The following is a 26,248-nucleotide window of genomic DNA, read 5'->3' on the forward strand; positions in this document are numbered from 1 at the left end:
GCCATTTCAGTTTAATACATATTAGTTTTTCTCACTTATCCTATATCAACTGAATTTTTTATTTCTTTGAACCTGAACAGGCTTTGTATCTACAGACTGTTGAGCCTTTAATTTTGTTGTTGTTGTTTTGTTTTCCACAAAACTAAAAACATGCACAAATTCATTTTTAATTGTGCTTGTACATTCTAGTTTTTCCTCCTAAAGTGCACTTTTTTTCTTTCCCTTCTTTCCATCAATTTCTGAACCTTCCCTTCTTAAGCTTTACTTTACCCAGAATTTCCTCATCACATATGCATTTCATTTTCATTGTACTTTTCTATATCTGATTATTTCACTTTCCAGTTGTTCTGGTATCTTTTTCTAAGCATTATCCAATCGTTTCCATTAAGTTACAAGCTCCTTGAGGGCAAGCATTGCACACCTGTTTTGCACAACTTCTAAGGCCATTGTCAGTCCCTCAGCCCACTTTATAGAAATATGGTATATATATAGATAATACACACACACGTACACACATATTTTGCCACTTAATAATGCAAAGTGATGAAAACTTTTATATTGGTAAAAATTATGAGAATAAGAATAATCATACCCTGATTCTTCAAATTCAAATATTTGTCTAACGTTTTTTGATGAAGTCATAGCACACATGTGTCATTGAATTGTTGTGAGCACACTAACGGGAAAGATGGACCAAGTGGTTGACCCTGTGCTTCTGTGAGTAGGACCTCAGAGTATGTTTTTCTGTAAACATTTAAAAAGCAAGGAATTGAAACTTACAGTGGAGCAACCAGGGGGCAGGGTGACAGGAGAAACTTTTAAAAATTGACCTAATAGTAATCATAGGAAACAAAAAGAATCATTCTAGTCTCCATTTTTTTTTCTGGATGCATTTTGTAGCTCCCTAAGTTATTGTGTTTTTAAAAAACATAAAATATTCTTAGACCCTGAAAAATGTGATTCTATTTCAATCCCGCATGGTCTCTAGCATCGCTAAGCTACTCGGAACTTCCCTACGCAAAAGTTTGAATTTCTTTCCAATGCTGTTTAATGTCTGCACTTCTAGTGTCCACATAAATGATATTTAACAGGCTTTACCTCATACTTTCTTGTTACAACATTTTTACTTTTTTTCCAGTTGCAAAATAATTTCTTTTAAGCCCTCTCTGAATAAGTCTGTTGAAGCTCTATTCATCACACATAAAAATCTTACATTAAAAGGCAGTAAAGGAAATCACGAAAAGCTAGATGTATTCCACCCTCTTATAGTTGAATACATAAAATTGTATATATCACAAATAGTAATTGAAACTTTAAAATCATTTTTAACTACTCTTATGAAGACAATCTGTCCTTCTGGAGGGGCATTAGTTTAAATGCAAAGAGAGAACATATATCATTTGTGGGTCTAAATAGTGTTGGTTCTTTGCAAGGGCCGTAATTAATAAGGTTGTAGAACACAACTGCAACCTGTAAAGCGTTCCATGTGTAGTATTTTGAAACCTTTTGTTTGTTTGGGTTCTAACTAGAGACAGAGGGAGAAAAAGCAAATTTTATTCTCATGGGATTTGTTTTATGTGGTTCATCAGATTGAGCTTAGTAAGCAGGGAAGCACTTCTTGTGTAGCTAGTGCTTGTTTATTCTTCCCTCATTAAAAAGAGAGAGAGAAAAAAACAAAAGATTGGCAATTTTCTTTTATGAACGTGGACTGTAGGGAGATAAATAGCCCTGCGGGAGAGGAAGGTCAAGTTCAAAGTTTTTCTTTCCTTTGGATTCAGGAATAAGCAAATGGAAAGACGAGCCAAACAACCCAGCAGCAGGCATCTGATGGTTAAGCCCTCCCCCCAGGACTTTTTATGTACATAAGCAGCAGAAGTCACTCGAGCAGCTGCGGCGCATTAGTTCCAATAGTTTAACAGGCTGCTTTGTAGCACGGACAAAGCTGTGCGAGCGCGGTGCTTTCCCTCCATGTTCATTTGCTATGCGAGCTTGTCAGTGATCTTTGGCAGGGGCTTGGGAGAGGAGGGGTGACGTTTAATACGCTTCCGCGGAGGAGTGCGCTCGCCTCCTCTGCACCCAGCCCCAGCTCTAGAGAGAGACTGAGGCAGGCGACTGAATGCACTAACAGCAGCAGGCTCCGACCTGCTTCCCTGGACATTTCCCGGACCGTGAGCGAGGGAACCACGTTGCCCTGGATTCTTGCCAACTGTACAAAGTTGACCAGGAAAATGGCTCAGCAGACAAGCCCGGACACCTTAACAGTACCTGAAGTGGATAATCCGCATTGTCCAAACCCGTGGCTGAACGAGGACCTTGTGAAATCCTTGCGAGAAAACCTGTTGCAGCATGAGAAGTCCAAGACAGCGAGGAAATCGGTTTCTCCCAAGCTCTCTCCAGTGATCTCTCCGAGAAATTCCCCCAGGCTCCTGCGCAGAATGCTTCTCAGCAGCAACATCCCCAAACAGCGGCGTTTCACGGTGGCACATACATGGTAAGGTTTGCGCAGACCACGCAGAAATGGTGGCCGTTTCCCTTCGGGGATTCCAGCTCCTCGCGCCTTTAATTTTGGGGATAGGGAGGGAGGACCATCATCATTCCTCACCTGGGATTTCTCGCCAAGTAATCTCCCTTAACCATAAATCCCACAAATGTCCAAGTCAGGGCAAGAATCCTGGAGACTGGTACTAGGAGTGGTTGAGGTGGGTGGTTCTCAAAGTTCAATTCCTATTGCAAGTTCCTACAAGAAAATTGGATGCCAGATGTCAAATAAGAATGCAGTTTTACTCCCATACTTATGTGGTGGCGTTTCTTTGATTTCTTAAACTAATTTCCCTACCAGGTTCCCCAACAGCTGAGGAAAGAAAGGACCAGAAATGAGGGGAGGAGGATCATAGCTTGCTCTCTTTTCTGCATGATCCTCACTTGAACAGAGACACGTATAGTGTGTGTGTAATGGTGTGTCTTCATAAAGCCCTTCCTCACTCCTGACTCTGATATACAGTGTTTATAATCTTAAACATGCCTTTCCAAAGGAAAGAAGAAAGGGATTAGGAATTCTATGCAGAAAGTTGCCGGCTGGTACTCGGTAGTACTGTTGTGTTCTCTGAATTTGGATTGTTAGAATATTTTGCCAATCTTTTTATTTTCTTTGTGAATATTTTTATCTTCTTTATAATGGGTGAATTTGTTTCATGCATATGCTTCCATGTATTTTTCTGGAGGATTCTTGATTTTTTCCTGCTCTTGAAAAAGAAAAAAAAAAAAGAAAAACCCAAATATTAAAACAGACCATCGTGTGAGTTTATTTGGAGTTTCTACCTAAGCAGAGGCCATTCCAAGCTCTGAGCAATGAGTCTGATTCTATGCACTACATCTACATTTTGATGAGTATAAATTATGATAAAGAAAACAGCATAACAAAAAAGAATGTGTTAGTTGAGAAACTATGACTAAATACTTTTTATACAGTTTTGCCATAACAACCGAAGAGTATGTATGTTAACAATAGGAAAAAAAAAAAAAAAAAAAAAAAGCAGAAACAAGGCTTTTAGGAGGAAAGCAGCAAAAAGTAAAAGGAATTAAAATCTAAACTAGTGACAAGACCGTGCTCAGGAATGCATTAATGTTATAGATGAAAGTCAATGACAAAGGAAATAAATGGTATGTCACACCCAAAGACATGTCCAGCCTCAAAAATTTAGTTTTAGGTAGCTGGATCTCTGATTGGGAAGTGTTCTTATTGTCTCCCAAGATTTTAACATCTAGATGTCATTTCTGAGTTTGGTAGATATAATGGCCATAAGAGGAGTGAGACAAACATTGACTTTTTCTGTCTTAAAGAAATTATTGGGAAATGATGAATTCTCTTTGAGGAAGATTTTATTATTATTTTTTTTTTCCTTTGGAAAAAATTGTGAGCAACAAGCAGTGAATTAAAGAAAGGCATGGATAAACACTGGGAGATGCACTGAAGGAGAAGGTTGGCTCAAGGCCAGGCATTGGGTGCCAGAGCAGGAGAGCTGGCTTGAGTTTCTACGGAGCCAGGACCAGAATTTCTGTGTCCAGTGTCCCTTTTGGTTGCACTGCTTTATCACTGCAGTTCCTAAATTGCACCTATTGCTGAATGAGTGGCCCTCAACTCAGCTGTTTGATTTCAGTCTGAGTGGAGCAACCTAGAGTTCAGCTGGAGGTTATCTGAACTATTTAGACATGTTGGGTGTAAGGAAGGCAGGAAATCCCATGAAAATAGGCTTTTTTCTGACATTTCTGGCACTTCCTTTTCTGGTGCTGTTTGGAAAAACTTCAAGAGTACAATTTCTATCAACATTTCATTTTAGTGTATCAGGTCACACAGCCCAGTAAGAAAGGCATAAAGAGAGCAATGGAAACCAGAAATAAAAATCATGGTATTGATTTTCAGTAACTCAGAAGGAAACAGTTTCCCCTATGGACTAAAACCATCAGGCAAGGGAGTTGGAAAGAGGATCTCAAGTTTTCCATATTGATTGAATGAGCCCCAGGACGTTCATAATATCCACAGGCATCTTTTGACAAAAAATCTCATTTTTGCTTTCACAGTTTGTACTAAGCACTATGGAGAATTTTGAAAATATGTTTCAAATTGTTCTGACATAAATATAAATATATTTGTATCTAATTTGTTGCTACAACAATGTTCTGCCTCACAGTATTGGTTTCCTGCTCCCAGTATTCCCCTGCATTCGCTATGCATACATTTAATGCCTACTGAGTCTAACATGTTTATTCTGTACCTAATTATTAGAAAGTTGAGCAAGAACCATTTGTTGATTTCCAATAATTTATACCACGGTAGAATAAATCAGTAATATTGGAAGACATCTGTTTTAGCTAAGATAATCTTGCTGTTCTACAGAATATTCTCCAAATCTAATTGGATTGACATAGTGAATTTTTATTTCTTGCTTCTGCTTTTTGTGGAGAGGCAGCCTGCCCTAGCCAGTAGGTGCCTCAGGGACCTGGAATTCTACCATCCTGTGGTTCCATTATTTGCAACATGTGATTCCCAAGGTTGCCAGGCTCAGATGAATCAGGAGAAAGACCATGAAAGAGGATGGCATGTGTGAGCTTTTATGAGGCAGGCCTAGATAGTATGTTAAGGGCTATCTGATTTACCCTGTATGCCATAGTTGAATTTATAGAATAACATCTTGTAATAACAAGTTCTTGAACCTTTTGTCAAACCTCCTTGATGAAGATTACACAGAAGCACTTCTGTTGTTTGACAGGGCTGTTGATTGGAAAGACCTTGCTTCTAAACGGTTGAGGTCTTCTTCCCTGTAACTATCATCCATGGATCCAAGATCTGCTTTGGGAATCCTACAGCTTGAATTTTTGCTCCCTTCCATTATGAAGCCCTTAAGGCAAGTGGCTTGGAGTAACCCACCAGAGAACCAGGGCCCTGTTCATTCATCTTGGTATACTCATGCTTGGCATGATGGCTGGTCAATGGTGGATGCTTAATAAATGTCTGCTAAACAAATTCATTAATCAGTATTTTAGTGTTCTCATGCTCTTAAAAAAGACTTCTTGGCCAGGCGTGGTGGCTCATGCCTGTGATCTCAGCACTTTGGGAGGCCAAGGCGGGTGGATTATAAGGTCAGGAGATCGAGACCATCCTGGCTAACATTGTGAAACCCTGTCTCTACTAAAAATACAAAAAATTAGCCAGGTGTGGTGGCAGGCGCCTGTATTCGCAGCTACTCAGGAGACTGAGGCAGGAGAATGGTGTGAACCCGAGAGGCGGAGGCTTGCAGTGAGCCGAGATCATTCCACTGCACTCCAGACTGGGAGAGAGTGTGAGACTCCATTTCAAAAAAAAAGAAAAAAGACTTCTTTTGCCAGGCATGGTGGCTCATGCCTATAATCCTAGCACTTTGGGAGGCTGAAGAGGGTGGAGTCCCTGAGCTCAGGAGTTTGAGACCAGCCTGGGCAACATGGTGAAACTCCGTCTCTACTAAAAATACAAAAAATTAGCCAGGCATGGTGATGTGTGTCTGTAATCCCAGCTCCACAGGAGGTTGAGGCACAAGAATCACTTGAACTTAGGAGGCGGAGGTTACAGTGACCCGTGATTGTGCCACTGCACTCCAGCCTGGGTGACAGTGAGACTCTGTTTCAAAAAAAAAAAAAAAAAAAAAAAAAAGGACTTATCTTTTCCTAAGTAAACATCCTGTTATTTCATTTCTATATGCTATATTTATATTTACCAGATTAATCTTGGTACTTTTTATCTAGACTTCACTTGGGTTTTCATGATCCATTTAAAGAATAGCTACTGAGTTGACACAATACTCTAGGTGTTGTGTCACTCAGAGAGCACCAAAGCAGTTAGAAAAGAGGCTAAACTTAAATTCTTACTTTGCATTTAGTAATTGTGTGACTTTGGTCAAGTTACTTAACGTGTGTGCTTCAGTTTGCCTGTTACTCAGTTTTCTGGGGATAGTATCTATTGGGGGTTGTGGTTTAATTAAATACAATTATGTATAAATTAAAGTGGTTGCACAGGGCTGGACCCTTAGTGGGTGTCATTATAAGTTAGTTTTTTGTTTTGTTTTTTTTAATGCACTCTATGCCCATTATTCCAGCCTTGGATATAAACCTTTAGGATCATGTTTAAATTTCTGTCAGTCATTTGTGGATGAATTGGAGTGAAGTGAAGGGAATATATGTGAAGAGACAAGAGTTGAAAGAAATGAGTGTATGTCAGTTTTATTACTGTAGGAAAGGAGAAGGCAGAAAGGAGAGATACTGCTGAGGCAGAACTGTGGGGTTTGGTGTCTCTTCTCTGCCTACTGCAAAAATACATCTTTCAAATTCCTGCTTTTCCTAAAAGGTTCCTGCAGTTCTCCCAACTGGAAGTAATCTGTTCCTTCTTTCAAGGAACAGATTTCTATTGCACCTCTTGTCTCTGATACTCTCAATGCTTATTAGTAATGGTTTTATCACTAGCTAGTATGTGTTGAGCACTGGTTTTGTTCTGGCACTATCTGTTAGGATTAGAACTCTCTTGTGTCTCTGCTTTTCACTAATCTGACTGCTTTTACTTAATATATAATACCTTGTAGTTCTAGTGATTATAGACATGACTCAGACTTCATCTGGTAGGGGAGTCCCTCTGTCATCAGCAGGAACTACAAGGTCAGTGGAATCTCTAGTGAAGAAAACTTAACTTCCAGTACTAGTTTATTTCAGGAAAATTGAAATTAGGAAGTTCTTCATATTCTTCAGGCTTTTCTCCTCATTTAATTTTAAGAATAGTTTTGGGGGGTTAGGCCTAAATAAAGTTTTAGAAGAACAAGGTAGAAATGCTGGTTTTCAGTCTTTGGGAACTTAAAAGTTGCTGTTTAGCCATATTTAAATCATAAAACCTGTTATCTTCACATATTCTTTTAAAAACTAACTTGTATTATAATCACTTATTATAATTTTTTCATATTTTTATAATACACATCTATATATCCATGACCCAGATTTTTAAAATGCCAAAATTTTATCATTTGCATCAGTTCTTTTATTTTTTTTAAGAATAAAATGTTACAGATAATGTCTAAAGCTATCACCCATCCTATTCTGCTGCCTTCTCAGGGGATCCTGAAGTCAGTGTGTTCTTCCTTGAATGTCATTATCTTTTAACTTCATATGCATGTGTCCTGTTGGTGTGTTTACCATTTTATATATAGAGAGATGATACATGTATCTGCCATAATACGCCATACTATAAAATGAGAAAAAGCAAGCAATGTATACTTTATATATATATCCTTGAGCAGCTAGCTCTTTTTTAGTACATAGTATAGCAATTGAGCTGTGACTATTATATATATATAAAATATGTGTGTATTTGTATACATATGTGTGTATTTGTGTGTATATATACACATATGTGTACCTATATACATATATCTGTATATACATGTATACCTATATATATACACACACACATATATACCTATATACTTACATATTCATGCACATATATATACCTGGATCATTTTTTTAAACTGCTCAAGAGTACACACATGTAATAGCATTTCAGTCAATGATGGACTGCATATATGATGGTGGTCCCATAATATTATAACGGACCAGAAAAATTCCAGTCACCTAGTGAAGTCATAGCACAATGCATTACTCTTGTGTTTGTGGGGATGCTGGTGTAAACAAACCTACCAAGCTGTCAGTCCTATAAATGTATAGCATATATAGTTGTGTATTACACTTAATAATAACTATGTTGCTGGTTTATTTATGTATTTTATTATTATTTTAAAGAGTACACCTCCTACTTATATACAAAAGTTAACTATAAAACAGCCTCAGGTAGGTCCCTCAGGAGGTATCTAGAAGAGGGCATTGTTCTCATAGGAGATGACAGCTTCATGCATGTTATTGCCCCAGAAGACCTTCCAGTGGGACAAGATATGGAGGAGGAAGATAATGATACTGATGATCCTGTCCTTGTGTAACCCTAGGCTAATGTGTGTTTGTGACTTAGTTTCTAACAAAAAATATTTAAAATATTTAAAAAGTAAAAAAAAAAATTAAAAATAAAAGCTTATAGAATAAAGAAATAAAGAAAATATTTTTGTTCAGCTGCATAATGTTAGTGTTTTAAGTGTTATTACAAAAAAAGCCAAAAAATTAAAATTAAAAGAGTTTTATAAAGTAAAAAGTTACAGTAAGCTAAAGTTAACTTATATCAAAGAAATAAAAATATTTATAAATTAAATGTAGCCTAAGTGTACAGTGTTTATAAAGTCTATAGTAGTGTGTGGTAATGTCCTAGGCCCACACATTCACTCACCACTCACTCAATGAGTCACCCAGAGCAACTTCCAGTCCTGTAAGCTCCATTCATGGTCAGTGCCCTATACAGGTGTATCATTTTTTATCTTTTATACTGTATTTTTAACTGTACTTTTTCTATGTTTAGGTGTACAAATACTTAATCATTGTGTTATGGTTGCCCACAGTAGTCAGTAGAATAACATGCTGTACAGGTTTGTAGGCTAGGAGCAACGGGCTATGCCATATTGCCTAGGTATAATAGTCTATACCATCTAGGTTTGTGTAAGTACATTTTAACATGTTTGTACAGTGATGAAATTGCCTAATGACACATTTCTCAGAACTTCGAATAAGCAATGCACAACTCTATGTCAATTTGCCTCTAAAAACCCAACTGTTTATACTCCTAAAATATTGTTACTATAGCTGTCAGAATCACACTCCAATCTAAGTGAATGTCACAGTGAAAAACATTGAGTCATTTGACTATAATAGAAATGAAGATGTAATTTCCTGAATTTAACAGTCAATTTAGGCTATATAGTGAAATATTTTCAAGCTACTTTGAAAACATTAACCATTAAAAACTTATATTCATGGGTGGCATTCACTAAGATGCATCAGGTTTGTTATTATATATCTCTCAAAAACATTTTTAATTCCAAATATGATTAAAACCAAATACAGTTTTCTAATATAAGTAATATCATGGGGCTTATATTCCTGATTAAGGACTAGATGAAAAAATTATCAGTTTATACCGTGCTCGATGCACCAAATGGAGGAAAATGTTCCAATGTGTACATAAGTGAAATTAGGCAGTAGGATATCTTTAGGAATTATGGCGACTAGGTAATACTCAACTGTATTATTTTTATAATTCTTGTGTACACATATGTATTTTTAATTAAAACATATCCAAAAGTAGAAGAAGTACTTAGTAATAATCTTAACAACAAAATGATTATTTTAGGTGGATTTTCAAAAGGCCTTTTAGGAGACTTTTAATAAATCTTAAATGTGTTTAGGAAGATAAATAAGTGATTTTGGCCATAGTTTTTGTTTACTATGAATTTCTCTTTATCAGGCATTGGCATTAGATATAAAATTGCTCATATTTAAAAGTAAACATTTGCTTTCTGAGTCATTATTTCTTCAGCAACTGTAGTTGTTTTTATGGTTGTTAAGAGAGAAATATATTATAAATTTGCAAGTCACAGAAGGGGAAAGAAACCATTTGTCACCTATAAAAGAGAAATACAGCCACTTAGAGTTTGTAGATTAAAAATACACATATACACACACAAACAACTGAGGAGATTTTCAAAGCCATTATTTAGTGATTTCTCTTTCTCCCTCGTTCCATCTCTCTCACTTCTGCCCTGCGTAGCTTTGAGGTTATCTTTTCTCTGTCTCTTATGGTAAAAATGCCCAGAGAAGGCATTGCTGCCAGTCCCCTGGGAGCTAGGAACCCAGAGGATAGCTGTAGGCAAAGTGTAATACCAGAAGATGGGGAGCAAGTTTCTGGGGGAAATCATCTGAGAAGCACACCAGGAAGTGCTGCTCGAATGTTTGGGGAAGACCAGTCAGCCCTAACCTTCAGCCGTGTTTGTGGTGTAACTGGCTGTTGCCCTCTGTGGGAATTATGAGAGGTGGAGGTGCTGCAAATTGAGGGTGCCTGTACCATTTGAAAGGCATTGTTGGCTTCCCACAAAATCAAAAGACCTGAGGAAGATACTCCTTTTAAAGAACATGCTGATTGCCTTGTCAGGTTTAAGGAATTACAGGGATTAGATTATGACAATTGGCATTGAGAAAAAAGTGAAGAAGACATTGGATAACCTCGCAGCTTATTATTCATGTGTACTTCCCATGACCATTGACATTTATCTTAGAAAAGATGTGAAGCCTGTTCACATGAGCTGAAGCCATTGCTACTGGTGGTAAAGTCTCTTCTTAAGAAGACACCGTCTTTCTTGCAAACTTGGCAGAAATGTTGATAAGAAGAAAATAAAAACTTGAACCTCAAAGTTCGTTAAAATAATGTAAATCATGGCTTTGATTTTTAAAAAAATTATTCTTGTATAAATTTATTTATAATTGAAAAGCTCCTGTGTTCAGGTAACTAAAGAAGTTTCAGCACTTTTTTTTTTCTTAGATAGGAAGCTACCAAATTTGTTCTTCAAGTAGCACTTTCAGGAAGAAGATTTACTATTTCTAATGTAGCAAAATTATGTCATGTTTTTTTAATGGTTTTGCTTTTTAAAAAATCATGTTTTTAAAGCTGTGATTCATTCAGTATATTGAAATCACATATTTCCAGGTCTTCTGGCCATTTGATACTTAACCTTAGTTATTCAACCTTTTTGACTGGGAGACTCTATTAATAAGTCATAAAGGCATTTGGCATTTACAAGTAAAAAGTACTGACTAATTAAATTTACAAAGTGATAACAAACTACAGTCTATTTAAGATAAGCAATTAGAAACAAGTTCCAACTTGCTGCTGTAAGAGAGTGCGGTAGATGCTACATGGGTAAAAACAGGAAATGGAATTATTTAATAATTCTGTGACTCATAAATAAGCTTCAGGGCCTTCAGAATGAAGGTATTGGTGGTATTCACGTTAGGCCGCCATCTGAAAGGCATACTTTTAGGTAGCAAATAGGGAAATGTATAGATCATTGTAAAGATTCTAATTTAAAATTCTCTTTTACTAGACTTCTATTTTATACCGTCTTGACACATCAGTCTCTTCTACTGCAAATAAGCAAAATAGAAAAATCATTTTATGTACAGTTTTAAGGATATAAATACTCTCCAAGTATTTCAGATGAGGCACTTATTCTCAAAAGGAGACCCTGAAAAGTTGACCTGAGAAGAAATTATGTGATTTCATTTTGGAATAAAAAAACTTAGGTTCATAATAATATAACTTTACAATCTTAGATTAATTATAACATAGACATCAATGATTTAGCTCCTGCCATGTGTCAGGCACTTTGTGTACGTTAACCCCTTAAAACAACCAAGGTTGGATGTGAGTATTATTAATTGTACTTTACATATGCAGCTGCTGAGGTCCAGAAAAAATTCTTACATAACCAAGATCTTTCAGCTAAACAGTAATGAAACCAATAGCACTAAAACTTGAACCCAAGTCTTCCTAACTTTCCATTCTGTGTTGTTTCTTTCAGCGTTACCCTCCTTTGGGCTAAGAATCACATTCACATTTATTACCCTACTGTGCATGTGTATTGAAGTTATAACAGTGAATATTCAAAGATTTTACAAAATGGTAGTTAATAGAAGGGTAGAGACAGAGCCCTTTTTTGGTGTGGAATCTCAGTTTATTAGTTTACATACGTGGCTTGTATAGAAGTTGACATCCTTATAAAAATATGTGTGTGTAGGAGAAATATATGTCCTTGGTGAAAAGGGGTCAATGGAGAACATTTGATTCAGGGTTGTTTTTATATAAGAGGTGTCAAAACAAAGCCAATCAGAGAATAATTTTATAGTCAATCATTCAGGGAAAGAAAAAATAAAATACTTGAGCTCTAAGGAGAAAGATCAAGTCAGAAATCTGTTAAGGTTTGACTCTAGAAAAGCCAGCTGGGAATGATGGCCAGCTGGTTCAAGTCACTAAGCAACAGAGCAGCAAACTGCTTGGTAACAAGATCTGGCCTAACTCACAGGCTGTCTTTGAGTGCCCTACATGGCCAGATAGAGGAGGACCAAGACCCATCTTACCTCAAAACAATATCCTTCCATTTCCACTTTGCCAGTCTTCATGCCAAATTCCACATGATAGAACAGTCTCTTTGACTCGAGATATTTCCTTTTAGAATGGAAATATCTCTGGGCCTAGAAGCTAATGTTGTTGTCTTTCTTCTCAAAAATAGTGTTTCAGATATTGTTTTCTTTGATTCAATATATTATTTAAAAAGTGTAAGCTTTAATAAGAGCAAACAAAGTGGAGACATTTGAGTTGGTGGTCTGACTTTTGGTTTTTGTAAGCAAATGTATACAGGGCCAAAACTACCTGCCTTCATTGGTTGCAATCTTTCTTTCCTTGGCCTCTCAGACTGAATGTGTTGACATTTATTTGTCATTTTCTATGTTATACTGTCTTCTAGTTCATGTTTGCATTTCGAATATGTAGCTGGACTGTAAGTTCCTAAAAAGTAAGAACCGGCCAAGCGCGGTGGTTCATGCCTGTAGTCCCAGCACTTTGGGAGGCCGAGGCAGGTGGATCACTTGAGGTCAGGAGTTCGAGACCAGCCTGTCCAACATGGTAAAACCTCGTCTCTACTAAAAATAAAAAATTAGCTGGGCGTGGTGGTACATACCTGTAATCCCAGCTACTTGGGAGGCTGAGGCAGGAGAATCACTTGAACCTGGGAGGTGGAGGTTGCATTGAGCTGAGATTGCACCATTGCACAATAGAGGAGACGCCATCTCCAAAAAAAAAAAAAAAAAAAAAAAAAAAAAAAACCTCCACATTCATCATTCATTGTATCCACTGTGACGGTCTAAGTGCCACCTATATAATATGCATTCAATGAGTAGTTGTTTTTTGATTGATTGAGAAACATACCTTCTGTTGCTGTGCCTTTTATGCTGAACACCCAGGGGGATCCATACCCTTCCAGACTAGAAGTCCTGGTGATGTTGGTTTTGATTGCCATAGTGGAAAGAAACTTTGAACTCAATGATTAACCATTTGTGTGGACTTTGTCACCATGACTCAGTGTGTGTGTGTGTGTGTGTGTATGTTTTGGATTTCCATGCACATAGATTGCTATCGTTGGCTTTGGTGTATATGAATGATTCTGTATCTTAGTGTCACAATAATTTATCAAATACATGCATTTTAATAATATTTAGTTTATACTTTGAAAATTATTTATGCCTGTTGTATTTCTGAAAAAAATCTGTGTAAATATATCTGTGATTCTTGGGAAATTACTGAATAACTAGCTTGTTAAATTCTGATGACTAATCCTTATCTTTTAGAATTTATAACAGTTAAATTATATATCACCACTTAAGCTTACAAAAGAAATGTCAAGATTTTGAGGAGAAATTTGAAATAAAAACACCCTTCATAGTTTCATTTTCAGTGTTTTAATTTGGAGAAATTTTAACTAGCAGGAATTAAGTACCATTTTTCCAAAGTGGATCTTCAGAAGAACTAAAATTAAATAATAGAAAACCTTTTTGAAGAAGTTTAGCATAGAAATATTATTTTAATGTAAATATTTTTTCTATGGTTAAATATTATATATATCATTTTTGTATTGCAGTAATTTCAGACCAATTTTTTCCCCATTACTCTTTTGAGATAGTCCTCTGATTAAATTAGCTATTATTAAAATAAAATAGCTTCCTCTTTATATTATTATTAGTAGGGTACCAGATTTTTTTTTTTTCCTTACATGACTAATTTCACATTTATAAATGGTGAAGTGTGTATTGTTGACCTTTTGAAGTAAGCAACTTTCTGACTAATAAGATTACTTGGATTATCATTCCTGCTTGTTTGCCTTCTTTAGGTTAATAGTATTTGTTTTATTTTGCTTTATTCTGTGCAGTGTGATTTTTTTATGACCTTCTATTGAGTGAGTGCCAAATAGAACAGCATATGATTTATGGATACTAATAACTAAAACATATATGAATTGCAGGCTGATAACGCGCAAGGCTGATTTCTACGGCTCTCCTCTGAATAGAAAGAACCAGGCTTCCGTTAATAAAGCCTTCTTACTAATAACAATAGCAGTTTCATTAACACATTGATCATTCTTGAATCACCTTCACAATTTTAGGTGCAACTGTGGGCCATTTGTACTGTTTGCATTTAATATTTCTAGTAGACTTATATTTTTATTTAAAAGGCCATATGTTTAAAAATGAAGCTTTGTATATTACTGTAATTTGGAACTAGCATCATTTATTATGCATAGAAGATAATTGAAAAAATATACAATAAGCAAGGCAAAATAGATTCAAGTTTAGCTAGATAACCATGACCTTCCAAAAACTCTGAGCTGAGGTCTGTTCTCTGTTTAAAATGGCATTTAGCAAATAATATAGACATATGAAAGACCACAATTAATTCTTTCTTCTTAAGGTAATAAGAATGACTGAAAGGGATTCGGAAAGGAAATAACCTTCTCCTTATTTAATTCAACATTTTAAAATTCAATAAGCCGCATCAGCTATGTCAAACACCATCTTTGTACAACCTCAAACCATCTAATATACCAACCTGAACCACTGATACTTCCACCATAGGAAGAGGGACATTTGTTCTTGCAGAGGTTCTTCTGTTCTCAATCCCTTAGTTACAGGTAAAAACACCGAACTTGGATTAGGTGATACTAATCCCTAAGCAGAAAGTATGTTGGTACTCTTTTTCCACACTGTAATTATTAAGTTCCTACCTGGTAGCTGCACAGATGCAAAGAAAAAAAAAAACAAACATAGAGTTGATGGGTGCTGACGAGTTAATGAGTGCAGCACACCAACATGGCACAAGTATACATATGTAACAAACCTGCACGTTGTGCACATGTACCCTAGAACTTAAAGTATAATAATAATAATAAAAAAGAAACAAAAATAGGACTGTTCTATGGAAAATTCTATACCTGCCAATGGTAGATTCCAAGTTTTACTTCGAAAGAGTGTAAACATGGGTGTTTTAAAAAGTATATCTCCATGCGAATAAATGAGAGCTAAGTAAGGAACCAAATTTTTCTACTCTGTAATCTTTTTTACTCTGTAAACTCATTTGTTTCCATACTAGAATGCTCACACAGCACTGGCTACATAATTTGTAGGGCCCAGGTAAAGTGAAAATACAGGGCCTCTTATGCAAATAAATATTACAAATTTCATGATGGCAACAGCACTGCATTCGATCCAGCACGAGGCCCTTCTGAGAGTAGGACCCTGTACAACTTCATAGGTTGCACCTGTGAAGCCAGCCCTGTACCCACAATAGGTCTGATGTGATGTCCAAGAAGTCGACTTTGTAAGCCTTACAGGTGATGTGGAAGCCATACGTTGAGAAACTGTCTTAAAGGGACATCTTTTTAAACAGTCTCACTCTGTTGCCCAGGCTGGTGTGCAGTGGCATGATCTCAGCTCACTGCAACCTCCGCCTCCTGGGTTCAAGTGGTTCTCCTGCCTCAGCCTCCTGAGTAGCTAGGATTACAGGCATGCACCACTACACCTGGCTGATTTTTGTATTTTTAGTAGAGAGGGGGTTTCACCATGTTTGCCAGGCTGGTCTCAAACTCCTGACCTCAAGTGATCTGCCTGCCTTAGCCTCCCAAATTAGTGGGATTACAGGCATGAGCCACCATACCCAGCCTTAAAAGAACATCTTGATTCATAAGCTCCTCATTTTACACTGTTGATAGAAACTTCAGAAGACAACGATATGCGTTGAAGTAAAAAAATATAAGTTTCAAGAAAAGTCAGAGTTGGACCAGCTATAAATTAAAGAGAAATATTATCTTACATTCATCTTGAGAGTTTTCTTTGCAAATGAGCAAGTACATACACAAACAAACTTAAAGCAGCATTGCCTTTGCATTTAAAATCACTTATTGATATGCACAGTATTAGTCATGGCAAAATATTATTAACATTTGAAATTAATACTCACCCCCATTTGTTGATACTATCTTATTCACTGCATTAATTCTATTCCTATGAGATCTGCCTTTTTTTTTCATTGTTTCTATTTCCAGCACCTTAATTCAAAATACCCCCAGTTCCATAATTATTCCTTTGACCTTATTCAGTATGTTCCCTGTACCACAAGTGTCTCTCCTCTGTTCAATTCCAGCTGTTTCTTTTAACAAAACCCTACTCTTAAACCTCATTCCCCAGGCTCAAGTTCCATATGCCTGGACATTTCCACATGGAAGATTCACTCTTACTTTAAATTTAACATGTGCAAAATCAAGCTTTCTGTGCCCCCTCCTTTGGATTTTTCTACTTCTGTTATCTGGCCATTATCTTCCCAAAGAACCAGAAAAAAATCATCTTTGACTTCTGCCTTGCCCTTCTTCTGCCTAGGCCTATGGATTATTTCATCTACTATCTCTTGCTGTTCTGTTCTCTCCCAGTACCAACAGGTATTTTAATACTTAGATTTGTGTTTAATCTATTTCAATAACATTCTAACTTGTATTTGTGCCACTAGCCCCTTCCCATTAAGGATGTCCTACTTATACTGTCTCATTAATTATCCTACAGTTCTGCCGTGATTGCCCACTGTCTATAGCAGAGGTGAGCAAAAGGGCCAGAAAATAAATATTTTAGGCTTTGCCGACCCTATGGTCTCTGGGACAACTATTCAGCCTTACCATGGTAGTGCAAAAGAAGCCACAAAAATACAAATGGACATTAGTATGTTCCAATACAACTTTATTTGCAAAAACAAATAGGCTGAATTTCTCCCACTGGCCATAATTTGCCAATCTCTGCTCTGTAGGATAAAGTTCACATTCCTTAACCTGGCATCTAAGCATCTGTCATCAGTTCTGCACCTATCTCTACAACCCTATGTGTTATCGTGTCCCATGGATACTTCACATCCTTTGTTTTGAAGCCAAATCTAGAGCAGGGTTGCTCAACCTCAGCAGTACTGATGACTGGGCCAGAATGATGCCTTGTGGTGGGAGCTCTCCTGTGCGTTGTAGGAGATTAAGAACATCCCTGGCCACTGCCCACTAGGTGACATTAATTTCCACAGTGAGGTGAAAATCTAAAATGTCTCCAAGCATTGCCAGTTTTCCCTTGTAGGGGACAAGGGATTGTTTTCAGTTGAGAACTACTGCCCTAGGGAGTAAACTTTGTGAAGGGGAGAACCAGTTCTACCTCATTCACAGGTGTATCCCTAGCACCTAGCACAGTCTTGTGAGATCCAAAGAGGTTCAGAAATCTATTGCATAGTCCAACTCTGCTACTCATTGTGGGATCCTAGAATTATTTAAATCCCACCAGTCACAATTAAGTTCATCTGTAAGTGGAACTATTACTAATTCATACATGTTTCATAAAGTTATTTAAAAGTTCAAATGATATATTTAACAAAAAGACCTCTTAAAAGATGGTAGTACTTCCAAATAAAATGTAAACATACTGTTGATGGAACACTGACGGTGATCTGAGCCTATTGAAATCTAGAAGCTTAATTCAACTCACATACTCTGTCTATGCTGTACAAATTACTATATGGGATGTTATTGGGGCATCGTCTTGGTTCTCAAGGATTATGATCTAATAGGTGATAGAATATGACTACTCAACCATGAAACAATAGTTGCCATAACTAAGCATAAAGAGTGGTTGGAATTTATGGGAGGGAGAGATTGTATCTGGTACTAGGAATCACTTAAGACCTTATGAGTGACATGGAATAGTCACAAAGAAGTCCCAGGCACAATGCTGAACATTGTCTTAGATGATTGATCTTATTTAATATTCATTGCAGCTTGATTAGGTTTAAGTTTTATCACATTTTACAAAGAGAAGAGAGGGGCCTAGGAAGGAATTTGATATGAACGTGAAGCATGGAAGATTTCAGCAGGGAGAGAACTGGAGTGAAGTATGGAAGGAGGGGAAGTGACAGGAGGTGAGCTTTCTCACCAAGGAAACAGTGTGAACAAATATGGGGATTACATGGGGTTTAGGTGAGTTTGAGTGCCTCTAGGGAAGGTAGGTTGGAATCAGATTTTGAAGGATTGCTAACATTTCTCTCTCTCTCTCTCTCTCTCTCTCTCTCTCTCTCTCTCTCTCTCTCTCTCACATACATACACACACACACACACACACACACACACACACACACACACACCCCAGGGATTTATATGTATAAAAGAAACATGATCAATGTTATATTTCCTAACAGCTTCACTCCACATAACAGGAAGTGATGTTTTGAGTTTTTACCCCATGCTAAGCTTGCTAAATCACAGGTATGTGCACTGAACACTTTCAATAGTTGGACTCTGAGATTCAGTTCAATTAGATCAATCTATACTATCTTTCAGCTAGCTACTGCTCTTCTACTTTTCCGAAGGTAATCCTTCTGAAATAGAATACACAATGCTGTTTTCATTCAAATCAGATGCGTTAATTCTACTAGTAGCACTTGTGTGCTGATGCATAGAACAGGGGCATTATTTATGTGAGGACTGTGCCTACCTTCTTACTGAATTGCAAAAGTACACAATTCTTAGAACACATCTAGCAGTTCTGAGGGGCTGTACACAGAAAACCATCTTACTCTGAAGGTAATTTTATCTATTTTATCACTAGCTCACCAAGGTGAGAGTCAGGAGCTAAATATCCTATTTTCTTTTCATCCATTCAAAAAATAATTTGAGTGTACCTATTGCTCTTCTGGAGATACAGCACTGAATGAAATAGACAGTCTTCCCCACATTGGGACTTTTTTTTGTTTGAGACAGGGTCTTACTCTTTTGCCCAGGCAGCCTAGAGTGAAGTGGCATGATCACTGCTCACTGAAACCTCGATCTCCTGGGCACTGGGCTCAAGAGACCCTCCCACCTCAACCTTTCAGGTAGCTGGGACTACAGGCACATACCACCAGGCCTAGATAACTTTTTATTTTTTGTAGGGATGTGGGTCTCATCCAAAAAACAACAAAAAAGTGATAAACTGTGGCAGATGCTGCTCATAGGTCAACTAAAATAAGAACTGAGAATTGATAATTGCATTGGCAACGTGCAGCTAATTGGTGGCATACAACACAAGTCGATCAGTAGAGTAGTGATGATACAGGACTGACTGGAGTGGAATATAATAAATTTCCCCAAGTCTTAGCAGCTTAAATCAACAATCATTTATTATTGCATATAGTTTCTGAGAAATCAGGGAGCAGCTTAGCTGGCTAGTTCTGACTAAAGTTTCTAGAAGAAATTACACTCAAGCTGCCAGTGAAGGCTATAGTCATCTGAAGCCGTATCTGGGGCTGGAAGATCAGTTTCTAACGTGGTGTCTGCAGGCAGCCTTACTTTACACTGGCTGTTAGCAGAAGACTTCAGTTCCTCAGCTGTGCTTCTCCAAAGGGCTGGGTGTTCTTACCTCATGAACAGGAGTCAGTGATTCAAGAGAGTACAAGGAAAAAGCCACAATGACTTTTATGACACAGACTTGGCAGCAACACACTATATTACTCTGCCATATTCTTCTGCTCACGCGTGCCAACCCTGCTAAATGTGAGAGAGGACTGCTCAAAGTTGCGAGTATCCAGAGGTGAAGGCCTCCTTGTAAAGGGACTAAGTCAAGTGGATTCAAGAGATTATGGGAAAAGAAGTGGTGGCAGTTGTTAACTCTTGGAGTTTTGCTGTAAAGTCAGGTGGAGGGGATAGGAAGAAAAATGAGATGTGGGTGAAGGGTGTCTTGTCAATTGTATTATGTTTGTATGATTTTGAGAAAGAAGCAGTAGAAAGGGAACCTTTGATCATGAGAAACTGGGGACAATTGCAGGAGCAATATTCTTGAGGAGGCTTTGGGGGAATAGGGTTCGGGAGGGGTTCAGGCAGTGCACAAGCCAGGGGAGTTGCCCTTAATGGGAGTGCTAATTGTTCAGCCCTCACAATAAAAGAGAAAGAAGAGTAGGAGAGTCTGAGAGTATAGAAGGTCAGTATCTTGATAGATCTGGTTTCAGAGTGTATGAAAAGTGTCTCTTAATTCCTTCCATTTTGTGATAAAATAATAAGGTCATCAACTTAAAGATAGAAAGAGAACAGATGTTGGAGATTTGAGGAGAGAGAGGTGTGAAATGATCCGTCATCTCTGGGAGGAGTGTTTTGTCTAGAGAAATGTGAAATTCCCAGACTGCACTAAGGAGCCACCTCAGGCCAGTAGTTACAAATCCAAAGTCATCATGGTTGTGTTTTTCCTCAACTATCGACTGCTTAGGCCACTACAAGCACAGTTTGAAAAAGGTTGGTTTAACAGAGGTGAGATCTTTCAGTGAAGCCTGAGTTCTAAAAGGATATGCAAAGAAGTGATTATGCTGCCATATTTACTCTAAGCTCACTAAGGAAAAGGAGATATAAGTTTGGTGAGGGTCAGAAAAACTTCTAAAGTCAATGCACTGGAGGATTCAGTGGATTTGGAAGATTTTTGGAGTCAGAATACTGAAGGGGATGAGATAGAAAGAGAGAAGGTATGGAGAGATGCTTAACAGTGGTTGTGGGGCACAGTTATCTCTCATGGCAAGGCCTTGCTTGTGGTGATGAAAGAAGGTTTCAGATAAGATTATCTGAAGGGAGATCCAGAAACTGGGAGACCATGGGCGGAAAAGATCATTAGGAGTTATGTAAGAGTTTGCACTGGGGAGAGACAGGGCTAAAATGTTTAAAGACTGAGAGGAGAGACCTGGGGGTCAGTAGAAAACTGGAAGAGGAGGGGAGCAGACTAATGATGTGAGTTACAAAGACATTTTAGGGCAAGGAAGAGATGATGGTCTGGAAGCAGCAGAGAAGAGTGAGAAAGACTCCTGCTTCACTAGGGGCAGTGGTACAAACATGTGGAAGGGAAAATAGCCACTGCATCAGAGGGCTGAAGTAAACCTGTATCCTCAGTGGGCAGCCAGAAGTGTCAGAGCAAGACGATGCAGGAAAGTCAGAGAACATGCTGCAGATACAGGAGCATACAGGAGATTTTGCTGATGACAGACTGTGAGCGCTAGGAGTCACATTGGCGAGTTTGCGGGATTTGGGGAAGGCTGGGGATTTCAGAGTAGGGGATTTACAGAACCATCTGGTGATGAGCAATGACCTGGCAGTCTTAGACTTTGTGTGGTGACAGTTGTGTATTCAAGACAAGGACCTTGGTTTTAAGCCTGTGTAGTCAGACAAGCACAAACTCCTCTGCTGGGATGGCCAATCTCTTGGGTCTATTAGATCCAGAAACAGTAATTCATCCTCAGTGTGTTTATAGAAATGGAGGGGAGAGGTGGTGGGTACCAGACTGGCCAGGTCTGCCGAGTCATCTTCACTTCAACATTCCTGTCTGGTAAAGTCATATTATTGTCACATCTTGGTCATATGTGTATGCTCCAAGAATGAGACAGATGACAAAAGATACAGAAAAAAACAATTGGGAAATTGCTAGTTTGCAGATGTATAGCCCTGGCACAGATTTTCTAATATGAAATTGACATTTTTTCCATGAATTGGACACAAAATCTTGTTCTTGAACGTGATGTTCAGCCTAGATATTGAAGAACTGAAAAATATTTTTGAAAAAAATATTGTATTTGTCACAACAGTTTATGCACATAATTATCACAATGATATTGCTTTTATTAAATAAATAGGTTTTATGTGTTGGCATGAAATACTTTTACAAGATGATGCCAGGTTTTAACATTTATACAGGAATATTTTCATTATCATAATTGTTAATAAAACAAATATGAAATGTATAGCTTTCTCTTTGGAGTTTGAATTGTTGGTTCTTATTGCCTGCTCACATATTTATATTAGGTGAACTGACTGGCTGTTATTAGGAAATATGATCTTCTGTGTCTTAGGAGTGTGCCCTGCAAGCAACGTGTGCAAACTTTTTTCTTTCTTTCTTTCTTTTGTTTGCCCTAAGGAAAAGGGTAAGCTCTGGCACCTTTTAACCTGTAAGGATTATGTGGCTCTTGCTGTGATTGATTGGTTGGCTTCTCCTCAAGAAATGTTCCTCGTGCGTATTTTATGTCCTCACAGAGCCAGGGCTTTGCTGATGAGCGCATCACCCCTGTCAAGATGTGGGCTTGCTTTTGTGCATTTGTTCTTGCAGCCTGGGAAGCATATTTCAACACACTGTCCAGAATTGGCTAGAACATGCCTATCACTCCCAGCTGACTCTAATGACGCTCTTGCCAACGTAGATTTACATCAACACAGTTCTTTACTGGAAAAAGCTCATTCAGAATATACAGGGTAGCCCATTTAAAAGAGGCATAGCATGAATTTGAAGAGGAGAGTATTTTAAAGGGAGAATTCTAAGAAATACACAGTCAATTGAAGGTTCCACGGAGCATAGAATTATAACCAGCATCATCCAAGAATTTTTCCCCTAGAAATTGTCCTAAGTTCTAACTTCTAGAAACTGGCTTATCCTGAAATCAGAACCTTTCCCAGAGTTGTTCTTTCAGCATGCTAGTTATGTAGGCATTTTTAGCCTCTTGTTTCCCTAACCATATAATCCAAACACCATATTCATTAAAGAAAGCATGAGATGTGAAAGCTGATAAGATGCAGGATTTTGTGACAGCATTGCTTTTTACCTGTGCAAAATTCAGTTTGGTAATCAATGGAAATACAGATTTTACCCCTAGCATAAAATTGTTTGGCATATGTCCATCTTGTTTTTTGACTCATCCTTGATATCATAACGAATGTTTGGGATAGGCATATTACTCAGATGTGTGGGTCTATAGACAGGAAATCAGGCATTCAGAAATAAAGCTTGTTACCATAGCTATCCAGGAAAAAAATACAACACTGGCTTTGCTGTACAAAAGAAAAATTCAATGCTACTGGCACATGACGTGATTACTATTATTATGACCCAATGTTACTCACCCTTCATTTTCATCATTCTAGTCTATTCCAGGTCATTACAGTAATTGATACAACTGAATGGGTTTGCAATTTTACCCCTTCTCTCATGACAGCCAGCAGGATTCTCAATGACACATGCTTTGATCTGTCTGCTTTTAAATCTCTTAAGCAGGGTGGCTCTGGACAGCTTCCTCTCAGAAGATTTTATGATTCTAATAGACCTCATCATGAGTTCTATAGTTATGCTTGTTTAGATACATCAAAGCCAAGCTTTATACTAGTGGCTACCTGGAAAGTTAAGGTCATCGGCTTTTTGTTATAGCCATTGGATTACTGTGATGCTTAGCAATAAAGTTTGACCTTGTAAAGTGATCAAAAGTTGTGGGTTACAATATAGGAATATTAAAGTATTCTCTGCCACGATGTGTCTTCTGTTGTAGTTTGTCTAGAATTAATATAACAGTCACAATTAACTCCAAAGTGTTCTATACTGCTTGCATATGGTACAGTGGGAAAGAAGAGATGTTGAAATCAGAGAAATAAGATTCCTCCCTTATGAATTAACATACAAAATCTTCACTTAATGCATCAGAACCAAGATGCAACATTCTAAAGAGATTGAGTTGCCAGGTCAATCAGATGGTAGGACTGATAAGAATTTGAGCAGGCATAAACAATTGGCAGTGTGTATTCAAGCATTGTTTATGAGAGTGAGGAACTGTTGGTTAGCAAGCTGATATTAAACATTTAGATTATATAAATCACCTTATTAACTGCATTCTATGGATCTATTATCGATCTATTTATTGATCAATTGATCTATCTATCTGTCTACCTATCATGTTTTGTTCTGTCTGGTTCCATGTTTCCAAAGCCATTTTCTGATCTTCATTGTTACATAGTACTCTCTACTGAGTCCTAAAGAACACAGTTCTGTGTCAGGCTGGTTGAAGCGTGATGATTTGAGTGATGATTGTAGTGATCAGTGAAAGGAAATAAAGAACATTTGGACTCTGTTCAGCAGTCACATGGGCTCGTACAATATGAGTCTGCTTTTGAGAGAAGAAACTTGCATAAATGTCTCTTTAAGACCCTGCTTTTAATTCTTTTGGGGTGTATACCTAAGTGCATCTTAAGATAGTTCTATTTGTAATATTTTTAAGGAAACTTCATGCTGTTTTCCATGGTGGCTGTACCATTTTACAATCCTATCAACAGTGCACAAGGGTTCCAATTTCTCCATGTTCTGTCAGTACTTGTGTGTGTGTGTGTGTGTGTGTGTGTGTGTGTGTGTGCGCGTGTGTGTGCGCATGCGCATTTACAGTAGCTATCCTAATGGGTATGAAATTATATCTTATTGAGGTTTTGATTTGTATCTCTCTGATGATTAGTAATGTCGAGGAGCTTTTAATGTACTTGTTGGCCATCTGAACATCATCTTTGGAGAAATGCCTATGTAAGTTATGCACTCGTTTTTTGGTGGAGTTATTTAATCTTTTGTTTCTAAAATGTTTTAAATAGATCAAGGTTTAACAGTCATTCCTCTTTGTGTGCTTTTATGTCATGTTTAGAAATGTGACTCCATTTTAAGCTTCTTAAATCTTGTTTTACTTTACCATCATCCTAATCTTTTTGGGACTCTCTTTTTATATTTAACTTTTGTCTATCTGTAATGTGTTTTGATGATGAAGAATAAGGAAAAAAGTTTAGGGTTTGTTTAGCTTCTCCAACTCCACTTTATAGAATAATCACTGATCATGTACTGACTGATAATATTTGATCACTTTAAGTAGGCTTTGTTATTGAGTTCCACATTTGGCACAACTACTGGTGTAATGATTGCTTTAGTATTAGTGCAGTAGTATCATGTTAGATTTTGTTTGCAGTGTCATAAGTGGTAAACCTTAGCCATTAATCTACCTTAACTTAAATATGTCATTGTTCCCTTTATTAAGCCCTATTTCCTTTCAAAATAAATATTAACTATATTTCCCACTCATTTTTTGGGGGGGGGAAGAGGAAATATAAAGAAATGTTTTCCAGCAATGTGAGAGGCCAATGTGAAATAATACTTCTATATTATAGAATGACTATTTTTGCAAATGCAAGATGATAACAGAATTCCCAGATAAGGAATAGCGATGTCTGTTTCAGGGCATTACTTAAGTGTGTTTCTTGGGTAAATTTAGAATGCCTCATTACTGCACACCTGGTATGAAAATACAAAACCCTGTGCCCACACGAAATAATGCTTACTATATTGAGGTACAGATAAAAGAAGTTCTAGAATTTGGGTTGTTCAAAGCCTGGTTTACTATATTTTGGATATAAAATGGAGTAAATCTCATAATCCTTCTGAGCATTGTTTTTCTCATTTGCTAAACAGGAATAAATAACATGCATGAATAGTATAGAATGGTCGTCTATGTGTCTAAACATGATAATTTGTGGGGTATGTACTTTATAAATGATTACATGCAAAAAAGATCGCCGGGTGCAGTGGCTCACGCCTGTAATCCCAGCACTTTGGGAAGCCAAGGCAGGTGGATCACCTGAGGTCAGGAGTTTGAGACCAGCCTGACCAACATGGTGAAACCCGGTCTCTACCAAAAATACAAAAATTAGCCAAGCATGGTAGCACATGCCTGTAATCCCAGCGACTCAGGAGGCTGAGGCAGGAGAATAACTTGAACCCGGGAGGCAGAGGTTGCAGTGAGCCAAGAATGTGCCATTGCACCCCAGCCTGGGCAACAAGAGCAAACTCCATCTCAAAAAATAAAAAAAATAAAAAGATGATGATGATG

General features: G+C 37.6%; 1 protein-coding gene across 11 annotated transcripts in view; it reads left to right on the forward strand.

Moving 5' to 3' along the window:
* Positions 1-26,248, forward strand: part of LOC105499433 (phosphodiesterase 4D) — a 1,582,997-nt gene that overhangs the window by 763,965 nt on the left and 792,784 nt on the right. The window contains exon 1 of one of the 11 annotated variants that reach the window (XM_071097866.1): positions 557-2,491. The exons of 9 other annotated variants lie outside the window; for them this stretch is intronic. In XM_071097866.1, the coding sequence (XP_070953967.1) occupies positions 2,229-2,491 (263 nt within the window). In that variant the 5' untranslated portion in view covers positions 557-2,228. Of the gene's footprint in view, positions 1-556; positions 2,492-26,248 lie in introns of those variants that run through there. One more of the 11 variants, XM_011771987.3, reaches the window with a different exon arrangement.

This window comes from Macaca nemestrina, chromosome 6, assembly GCF_043159975.1.
Source record: "Macaca nemestrina isolate mMacNem1 chromosome 6, mMacNem.hap1, whole genome shotgun sequence".
In the NCBI taxonomy this organism is placed as follows: Eukaryota; Metazoa; Chordata; class Mammalia; order Primates; family Cercopithecidae; genus Macaca; species Macaca nemestrina.